Source organism: Microtus ochrogaster, chromosome 2 (genome assembly GCF_000317375.1).
Source record: "Microtus ochrogaster isolate Prairie Vole_2 chromosome 2, MicOch1.0, whole genome shotgun sequence".
Lineage (NCBI taxonomy): Eukaryota > Metazoa > Chordata > Mammalia > Rodentia > Cricetidae > Microtus > Microtus ochrogaster.
In genome coordinates, this window is record NC_022010.1 from 45,447,033 (window position 1) to 45,457,687 (window position 10,655).

General features: G+C 45.2%; 1 protein-coding gene across 1 annotated transcript in view; it reads right to left on the minus strand.

Annotated features, from left to right (window-relative positions):
• Positions 1 to 2,039, minus strand: part of LOC101980570 (poly [ADP-ribose] polymerase 14-like) — a 42,071-nt gene extending 40,032 nt beyond the window's left edge. Inside the window, exons 1-2 of the mRNA XM_005344919.1 lie at positions 1,853 to 2,039; positions 79 to 209 (exon numbers count right to left, since the gene is read on the minus strand). Coding sequence (XP_005344976.1) covers positions 79 to 209; positions 1,853 to 2,039 — 318 coding nt within the window. The remainder of the gene's footprint in view (positions 1 to 78; positions 210 to 1,852) is intronic.
• Positions 2,040 to 10,655: the final 8,616 nt, after the last annotated feature.

Consider the following 10,655-nt stretch of genomic DNA (forward strand, 5'->3'; position numbering starts at 1 on the left):
CCACCTCACCCAGCTCATCTCCACCATATTCATCATAGAGAATCCCGCACACCTTGGAATAACACCCCATGTCCTTACCTTATCTGGAACTGCCTCCTTAGAGACTGAGGCTTCATCTGGGTCTTCGGGCAACCGGACAGTTAACTTGAATGTCCCTTTACCTGGCCACACTAACTCATGGTTCCCTTTCTTCAGAACATTCTGCCAAACTGAAAAGTTGAAAAGAGAACAAAGATTTTAAGCCAAATTGGAAGCAATCTTTACTTACATAACTAATCCATGATTTCTACAAATTCATTGTTATGAGCCAGCAGCTCAGCCCATCTCCCTAAGCAGCAAGCCCTAGTAAAAAAGGAGAACTTAGCAAAGGGATGTGAATGTCACTGTGTGCATTATTCATGTTGTAGAAGTGTGGGCATATGGAGGAGTGCACACCCCTGGTCACGTGGAGGCCACTGCAGGACATTGGGTAAGTCCCTGCACTGCTCTCTGCCTTCCTGCCTGGAAACATGCAATCTCACTGTATCTAAAGTTTGCCCTTTGGCTAGGCTTGATATGATCTGCCCATATCTTCTCCCTATGCTGGGGACATGTATAGGCAGAAGGGTTCTGGAGATTCAAACTCTAGTCCTAACATTTATATAGCAAACTATCTAACCCAGTGAGTCATCCCCGTGCCACTTAACTTACTGGAGTGGTGTTGTTTATTTGTTTATGTTGCTTTGTTGAGACAAGGTGACTATGTCTACTAATGCTTAGAACTTATTCTGTAGACCAGGCTGGACTTAAACACAGGGAGACCTGCCTGCCTCTGTCTCTCAAGTGCTGGGGTCAATCACTGGTGAAATCAAACCTAGGACAATACGATTCTTGCCCAGGCTTTCTGAAAACCTGTGTCTACACCCTCTACACCACTTTCTTTCTACTTTTTTCTTCTTGGATCCCTGTTGGGCTGTTATCTTGCCTACAGCCTGGCTTCCTAGGCCTCTTTGCCCCTCCTCTGCCCCAAATGTTTCTCCAAATTCAAGGAGAAGGAGAAATTGTCTGCATTCTGAGGATGACCCTGGTCTACAAAATCTCAGGTGGGAAGCCACAGGTCTGGGGCTTCCAATCATTCGCCTGAGCAAGCAAACAAGGCTGGGCCTCCCTTGCAGATTACAGACAGGAGCACATTCAACTGCTCATCTGTTCTGGAGCCTTTCAGAAATGAGGAAACCCTCACCCCACTTCCATCCCCACCCAGGCTCAAAGATCATAGCCACCTGAGGCCACCCTGGGGCAGAAGGACAAAGCTGGAACTTTGTCTAGGCTCTGCCACAAGAGCTCCTGGGCTTTTCCCTCCTCAAGCTCACCTCCCAAAGACACCTCTCCCTAGCTAGAACCCTGTGGTGCTAGATGATCCACAATTCCTCAAGATTCTTAATTCTTTAACTGTACCACTTGAATAATAAAAACAGGAAAGTTAAGGAAGGAAGAAGGGAGGGAAGGACAGAGGGAGGGAGGGAGGGAAGGAGGGAGGGAGACAGGAAAGAAAGAAGCAAAGAGAGGAAGCCAGAAAGAGAAAGGAAGAATGAAGGAAGGAGGGAGGAAGGAAAAGAGGAAGAAAGAAAGGAAGGAACGTGTGAAGGAAGGAACGTGTGAAGGAAAGAAGGTAGAAAGAAAAAGGGAAGCCCAGGAAGGTTCACAACACCAGGAAGCTCCTGGAAGAGCAAGGGGAACCACCATTCCTGGATGCGCTCGCCACCCAGATTTGGCCCCCAGGATCTCCAGCTCCCATGACACTGCAGCCCAGTTCTGGGCCTGCCACCTATAGTCCCCAACCCCCGCACTGTGAGACCTTTGTGTGCCTCACCATGCTCCAGGGAGAAAAGCACCAGGAAGCTAGCCGGGTTCCCTGGCTGCAGGACAACCTCACACTCCCCTCCACCTGACTTCTTCTGGCTCTGGAAGTACATCTGCAACTTGTTGATTAAGGTCTTCTGGGGATTGGGACCCCAAGACCCCTCGACCAGCAGCGGGAAGGGTCCAGACGCTGCCATCCTGGCAGGCCAGCAAAATCTCAACTGCCAGGTCGCCCTAAGGAGCTCAGAGTTCACTTTGAGTTAACTTCTCTTTCGCTTTCTATTTTCACCTAGCTATCTCTGCAAACCCCACCCCTCCCTGCCCCACACACACCCAAGGACCCCGGGCACTCCCAGTCCCCTTCTTTCTTCTCCAGCCCTCAATAGAAGTGAGTCAATCCTGCAAAGCTGGCAGTCCCATGGACTCTGGTCTCCAGTGCACCTTATACAGTGGCTCCCTAGCTGGGCTCAGCCTGCACTTCACCCCAGCCACAGCTGAGCTTTGCTCCATCCCTAGGATAACTTCAGTATACATGAAACTCACATTGTATGAGAGAAGAAAAGGGGCTCACAAATGGTCCTCTCAGGATGCTCCCTGCTCACTTGGGGATCACCCATCAGAATTTGATCTGCCTTTTTCCTTCTTCTGAATTCTATTTTCTCATTCGTGAACACTGTGTCTACAAACTCCCAGTTTTGAGGAATGTGAGCTAAGCACCGATCATGTGTGCAACTAAGGGACACAGATGTGGGGACACAGGAGAGAAGACAGTAAACGGGTGTTGCCAGAGCCTAATTAAAGGAAGGACAGAAGAGCTTATGGGCAGGTGACATGGCACCTGAAGCCTAAGGAGAATCAAGAAAGGACCTTGGAGGTTTGGGGGAGGGGGGCTCTGGGTGGTGACTCACATGCACAGAATCACTAGGGCTGCTGCATGGTGCTGGAGTAGACTCAGGAGAAAGAAGGCTGCCGACCTGCACACTCCAGAGAGGCCTGGAGGAAACGTGGACTCTAAGCTGCCACTGAAGGTAGCATTTGCTGAAGGATATGAAAAGTTCAGTCTGGAGTGGGGCAAGAGACTGGATCCTGGCGCAGGAGTGAAGAGGGCTGACTGGGACAGGGGTGAGAAGAGCTGGGAACTGTGTTTCCTCAACATGCAATGAGCGGATGTGTGAGACAGTTAGAGGCTTTGCCACTCCGGGGTTAGGGTGGGTTGGCCCTCTGTGGGCCCTTGCAGGGACTTGAAGGAAGATCTAGGTGTTTTCTACTGATGGCTCCCATTTCTCTGTGAATTACAATCCAACAGGTCATACAACTCAGTGTGAGATTGTGAAGATCTTGGTAGCAGCAAAATGTTTCTGAAAGCACCATGACCAAAAACTAATTAAAAATTAACTGTATAACACATCCTTGCTTGTGGTCCAGCTTTGCCTGTGTTGTCTCCTGACATCACTGCAGCCTTGTTCTGAGCACACATGAGCACTTTGCAGAGGAGGCCTTCACACCAGAGAACACCAGTGAACACTCTAAAACGTGCACATCAAATGAGAGACTGTGGTATGATATGGATTAGTTTTTATTGTACACAAAGATTTGTCTTACAAAAACATGTCTCAGTAATAGAAAACAGACTTTTAATGTGTTCCTGTTGTCATTCTTCAGCGTGTAATTATCAAATTATTCTGTCTTTGGATTGCATCATGTTAGAATGCTTGGTCTTAAAAATTGCTGTGTCGGGAGTTGGAGAGAAGGCACCACAGTTAAGAGAACTGGCTGCTCTTCCAAAGGACCCAGATTAGAATCTAGAACCTGCATGGCAGCTCACAACCCCCTGTAACTCAGTTCCAGGAAATCTAATAAACTCTCTGGCTTCTGAGGTCTCTTCATACACATGTGATACACTGACACACATGAAGGCAAAACACTCACTATAAAATAAAAATAAATAAAATAAAAGTCTTTCAATGAATTTCATCTTGGGAATTAAGACATAATTTCCTAGTACTTCTGAAATGATCCTCAACATGTGTCTGCCGTTTTATATTGTGTATTTAATTCGAAGTAGGGCTCTCAGCATTGACAACAGCAAAAGAAAAATGTTCATTAAGTCTGGAAAAAATAAAAAAGGTTCCATGTCCTGCAGTAGCAAATATTCAGCAAGATTTAGTTCTTTATGTAAAAAAAAAAAACAACAGTTTTGTTGCAATATGCAAATTTGCTTCCATTCTTAGTAAATTATAAAAGCATATGTGAACTCAAGAACTGTCTTATAATAACTTTCTTTATGAGTTATTACCAGTAAGTGCTTGGTTTATATACACATTTTTTTGGTGCCTGCATACCTGAGGTTGCACTAAAGTTCCTCAGCTGTCAGCAGTAGAAGAAAAAGTCCTATCTCAGGGTCTGTCAAGTTTAGAGAAGCTTTGGAGAAAGAGACCTCCCACATTGCTACTTAATCCCAAAGAACTGAAACAGTGTAGAGAAGGACGGAGACCCATAGAGGAGCATTTACTGTTTTGTGTTTTGTTTTGTTTTCATGGTCTTCAATAGAGCTGAACTTTAATAGAGTACCCAGGTGTCCTCCAGTTTTCAACATTCTGACTGCAGATGGTGCTTGCTCACCCAAACAGTGTTGGCCCCTGGTGCAGAGGACACACCTGGGTAGGTTAGAGTGCCAACTCCCCCTGACTTTGTCCCTGGCTAACCCAAACCACAAAGAAAACCAGCAACCCCTTTCCCAGAAGTTAGAGTTCCTGAGCTGGGCAAGCGGTTTCTCATTTTTCTCACACTATCATCTTCCAAGAAATAAAGTCATGTTGTAGACTCAAGAGTCTGAAACAGCCCAAGCAGGCTCAAGAGTCCACACAAAGCAAGTTCTTTATTGAAATTGGTCATCACAAATCAACCGCTCTGGAACAACAGTACAGACGCAGGGGCTGACTGCATCCTTGAACGTTCCTTTCAGTAAGTATTTAAGCAGAAAATCTGCAAACATCTGCACCAAGTCATGGTTACATTGTTCCCCAGTCAAGGTTCAGGGATAGGGAACTTTCCTAGGAAGATTTCCTGTGGTGCACTGGTCTTGTCCAGTTTACCCAACTGTGGCAGGGAGACTTGCCCACCATACATCTCTCAACTAGGAGGTCAGTGATGTCAGTTACCCGGGGAGGTCTGGGGCAGTCTTGGGAACTTTAACCTGGCGTCACCCTACTTTTCAAGATGGAAGTCTTATTCAAAATGGCTTCAGTTTGGCTCCTTCTTACAGTCACAATAAAAGTGATATTTACAGTTGAAGTTTCCATCAACACTGGGTCTTTCCACTCTGGGTGACCCCTTAGTGTAATCCAGTTTCAGTGTGCAGATACAGCAGTCTCTAATAGAGCATCTCCAAAGTAGGTGTGACATAGGCTCTCTAATACCCCAGGTGGACGCGGCTGCCTTTCTTACTTTTCATATTGCTTTGCTGAGACACCTGACAAAAGCAGGTGGAGGGAGAAGGGTTGTTTTGTCACAGTGCCAGGTTGTGTCTATCATAGTGCAGAAGTCACAAAAACAGGATTCTAGGATGGTGTCAAGAGATAAAGGTGGCTGTCATGTTGCACCGACAGTCAAGGAGTGGAGCAGGACTGGATGCTAATGATAGCTCATGCTTTCCTTTCTATGTCCTATTGAATGGACTCTGTGTGCCTTGTGCACCACGAGGAAGGAGAGAGACAACACCTATGGGCAGTGAAACAGCGCAATCTTCAGTAAATCAGTACATGAGTGGGGTCACTGATCGATCAGGCTACCTTGATCCTCCTGGCAGCCCTGAGCAGGGCAGAAGCAGGGTTTATAAGCACAGAAACCTCAGTTCCACCAACCTGGGACTTCAGCACCAGGCTGGGACTGCAACAACATCCAACTTCACAGACTAAAATTCGTCTTCTCATTGTGGTTGTGTGTGAAGTAATTTTCACTATGGGAAAAGCTTCTTCCAAACCTAAAGTCTCCCCTGGACTTTGCCCTTTCTCTTTTCCAGGATTTCAGGGAGGTTGCTGCAACATCTGCAGCCTGTGTGAAGCTGAAGCTACTCAGGACCTTCTGCTCCCTTGCAGAGCACTTCTCCCTCCCTTCTTCCTCCCCAACTTCCTACTTCAGAGCTGAGCCCATTTTGCACTCCTTCAGGGAACCCACAGGTGGTGGGTGGTTGGTGGTGGTGTCTCCTGCTCCCCCCTCTCTACACTGTGGGACCTCCTGATGGAGATGGCAGCCCCTGCCTAGTTTATTTCCTCTTTCAACTAATGATCTTTACAACTGGAAACTTCAGACTCTTTTCTTTACTGAGAAGCCCCAGTATATATCTCCTAGATAATGTCCTGTTTACACATTCCTTGACTGGGGGGGGGGAGTGAATTGCCAGCAATTGCTCCAAATAATGCTCACCACTAAACTAACGAAAGAGATAAAATTCAGCAAAAATGCTGTAAGCAGGTTCCAGGATGAGATGGTCAACCCGCTAATGATGAGGCAGTCATTAATGAGATGGTCTCTGAGTACCTGCTAGACTGCCCACCAAACTGTCTAAGGCTCCTGAGAACCATATGGCAGTCAACCTGGCTTTTGTCAACTGAGCAGTCCCAGATACTAAAAGGAAGCTTCAGCAACTCAAAGGACTTAAAGGTAAAAATCTGACTAAATTGATTGCTATTACCACTAAGGTTTACAACAACAGAGAAACACCTGAGGATAAGCAAGTTTGGGACTGGCAAAAGTCTTACTGGCAGATAAGAGGTGGGGGTCTGATGGGCAGAGGGAATGCAGACTGTCTCAAATAGCCAATGGGCACTACTCCTTAAGAAAGGATTAATGTGCTTATTGCAAAGAAAGGGGCCATTGGAAAATGGAATGTGCCACGGACCAGCTCAGGGGAGCCACTCAGACTGTGGGAGAAACAGGGTCTTGGTATACAGGAAGGCATGAGGTCGGCAACGACAGACAGACACAACACACAAGAGAGTGGTTGGAATCTGCTGCAATTTTACTGAATTCATGTTTTCATTATATAGTATTCAAATAAAGAACAAATCAGAAGGTCATGTATCATTCTTTGGCACAGTATGAAATCCTGTTTTAGTCACATCAGTGCTTTATAAGAAAAGCATATTATCAGGGACATAAAACATCCTTAGAAGAGGAAATCTTGTCCTTGGGAATGTGAACCTCAGACAAGTGGTTTCATCTTATGAATAGAAAGTTTCTGTCTCATTATCACTATCATGGCCCTTCTTCTTTTAACCCTTTCTTTATCTCATTTAGTGACCAAATATGACTAACAGCTTTCTGTATCTGCTGAAATATACTTTTTTTGTATCTTCTTATGCAGTAGACACCATGGGGGTTGGGATCTAGCATAAAATTCAGAGTATAACATAACACTATTTGTCCACCAACATTAACCCATCTAGTCCCTTGCTCATCATACACCCCGTGTATGACAAATGTTCTGTTGTAGTCTTGTACATTCCCATACTGTGCTTCCTTATCCCAGAGCTGTTTCTGAAGAGATAATCCTTGTCTTGAAGATATATAGAATATCATTATTAAAAGAGATTGTGTAAAGCCCACATCTTGCATAGCCAGCTAATCAAGAAACCTGTCTATGCCTCAGCAGTGGCCAATACTGGGCCATCTGCCATTGACCTAGAGGAAACCTAGTCCCATAGGACACATAGCTCCCATTCAGCATAATGATGTATGCTGTCACACAGATGACACTGGAGTTGGTGTGGCAGGAATGCCCACAAAGGAAGAGGGAACAAAATGTCCTGGGATTAGCGAATCCAGATGATTGAAAAGGACAGGGTTTGAAGCCTCTCCTTGAACCTTGAGTAACTCTAAAAGTGCAGGGGCAACCTGTTGATTTCCTAGTAGACACTGGCACTCACCATTTAGTGTTTAAAACCCCAGTGGGGCCTCTGTCAGACAAACAAACATGGGTTCAAGGGGATACAAGGATGGCTCTGCAACCATGGACCACAAAACAGACTATGAGATTGGGAAGAAAAAGTTACACATTCCTTCATAGTTATGCTTGAATGCCTTACTCCCTCCTGGAAAGAGACTTGTTGGCTAAGATAGAAGCCCAAATTTATTTCACTGGGAAGGGGGTGACAATCTCCCCACAGCCCAAAGTCTATGCCCTATGTCTAGATCTGAAAGAATACAGGCTCTTCTAAGAGACTCTCACTGTAGAGGTGTCTCCTCTAGTGGCTCAACTCTAGCGCTGCATCCCAGGAGTGTGGGCAGAAACAAATCCACCAGGACTAGCAATTCAGGAGCTCCCAGTTGTAGGCCCCTTAAAAGCCAGTGCCCAACAGGTGAGGGTGAGGCAGTTTCCCAAGACCCCAGGGGCCAAGTTGGGCATTACTAAATATATTAATCAGTTCCTGGAGCATGGAATCCTGGTGCCTTGCCAACCTCTGTAGAACACCATACTTCTACCAGTTAAAAAGCCAGGGACCAATGACTTTCCACCTATGCAAAATCTTAGGAAGATTAACAAATTGGTTAAGGATATTCATGTTATAATTCTCAACCCCTATAATTTCCTGAACTCCCTCTCCCAGGAGCTTCAAGTGTTTTCAGTTCTAGATGTTAAGGACACCTTCTTCATTCCAACTCTTGAAGTCAAGAGTCAGCCACTTTTTGCTTTCAAATGGCATGACCAAGATTGGGGCTTCAGTGGTCAGCTCACCTGGACTTGCCTGCCACAAGGATTCGAAAATTTCTCAACCATCTTTGACAAAGCCCTACAATGAGACTTAAAGCATTATCAGTCCTTATACCTGGAGATTCCTCCGAGCCTCACGCCCTTTCGGATCCTATTCTCTCACTTCCAGGATTTCAGGAATCTAACAGTAGATTTTGTCAGCCTTCCCTGCCCCTTTCCGCCTGGGGAGTCCAGGCTTCGGTAGGCTCCTGTCTGTGCTAGCACTGCTGACAGCCAGGGAGAAAAAACTCCCCTTCCCTACAGGTACTGCAGTTCCAGGCCAAATGCCAAGGAGGAGTCAGGAGGACAGAGAGGAGCAGAGACCACTGCAAGACCAGGTACCGAGGATGGCTACTGTCAGCAGCTTCTCCCTGATGATAATTGGTTTTGGTCTCACAAAATGACTCCTACTCCAAAGTGGCACAGAGGGAAAAAACCAGAGTAGAGCAGCTGCAGAAATGGACCCATCAGGAAAGTACAAATGGCCTGCAGCCTCTCCCCCCACCTAAAAATTCAGTTAGAAAAAAGTAAAAAAGTTTTAACTGGTTTAAATGCATAAACATAAACACTAACTGCTTATTTCTAATATATGAATTAACCATGTTCAACGTGTACTGGCTGTAGTCCTTATTGATTGCCCAAGCTTAAATTTTATCTCTAAATGTTCTGGTTATTGTGTCTGATATAATCACTTTTCCTTGCCTTCTCAGGAGACAGTCTCAATGTGATATAAACTTGTTCTGCTTTTACCCAAAGAATGGTTATCCAATTTCTTTACTAAACTCATCAGCTATGATTAAAAGGTTTAATTCTGATACTAAAAAAGCTTCCATTCAAAATCATTATTCTTGACTAAATCTGACAAAAATGTAAAGTCATAAACTTATAAAAGCTGCTAACATGTTATAGGCAGGCTGTTAAAAATACAAAGTAAGAGTCAACTTATAAATGACAAGCCATTGGTCATAGTCATGCTAAGTACTGATATGATTAATTACAGAGATAAATAAGCCTTACCTAGTCCCCTGTGTGTTTAGGGCAAATAGCTGGTGGCAAAGGTTGTCTGCTCAGATATAACTAATAAACAGACAGTCCTCAAATACTCAGAGATCTGCAGAAAATGGCATTTAAATGTTTTACTAAAAAGTGTTTTTATAATAGAGGGACATGCCAGCTCCAGACAGCTCCTCTATTTCCTCCAAAGAAGACAGATGGCACAGAAGAAGATCTACTCAAAACTGGCTCAAAGGTGGCAGCACTAGCCACTGGGAAAATCTGCCCTTCACCTCAACTACTGCAAAGACTGTCTTCAGAGAGTGGAGAGAACAGGACACTGGGAAACTGACTGCCTCCAGTTGTCTAAGGCAAAAGGTAGGCTGGTCCTCCATCAGTCCTTACTCCACAAAAGCCTATGGGATGTTTTAAGACCTTGCCAGCCTAAAGATGGATGTTACCCTATCATCTGCCCTGAACGACCATGGAGGACCCCAGGATAGCTGTCTAGGCAGCCAGCAAGTAAGTCTCTGTCATTTTTTTAAAATCTATACCACAGGTAAAATTTATTCCTCTCAGAACTCTGATGCTGTTTGACGACTAATAGCTTTGCCAGCTTAAAAGCAACAACCAAGGCTTCAACTGTCTTCTCAGCTAAGATTCAGGTCACAGGTCCCACTCTCTTTGAGCCAATACAAAGTCTAGACACAGTTCACCTTGCTACCAGACTCAAAGAGAGACAGAAAAAAACAGAGAGAAAGAGGGAGATACAAAGAGACAGAGAGAGACAAAGGGAGAGAGAAACAGAGAAAAATAGAGACAGAAAGAGGGAATGACAGAGAGACAGAGTAAAAGACAGAGGGAGAGAGAGAGACAGAGAGAGAAACAGAGAGACAAAGAGATAGAGAGAGAAACAAAGAGACAGAGAGAGACAAAAAAGAGAGAAAAACTTACAAAATGACACAGCCCAGCCTGTCTGGGCACTGGGTCGGAATCCTCAGGGCACCCAAGCGGGCGGGAGTTCCTTTGTTCCTATAGCCTGCTTGCACCAAGCAAGGTAGGCTCTTTG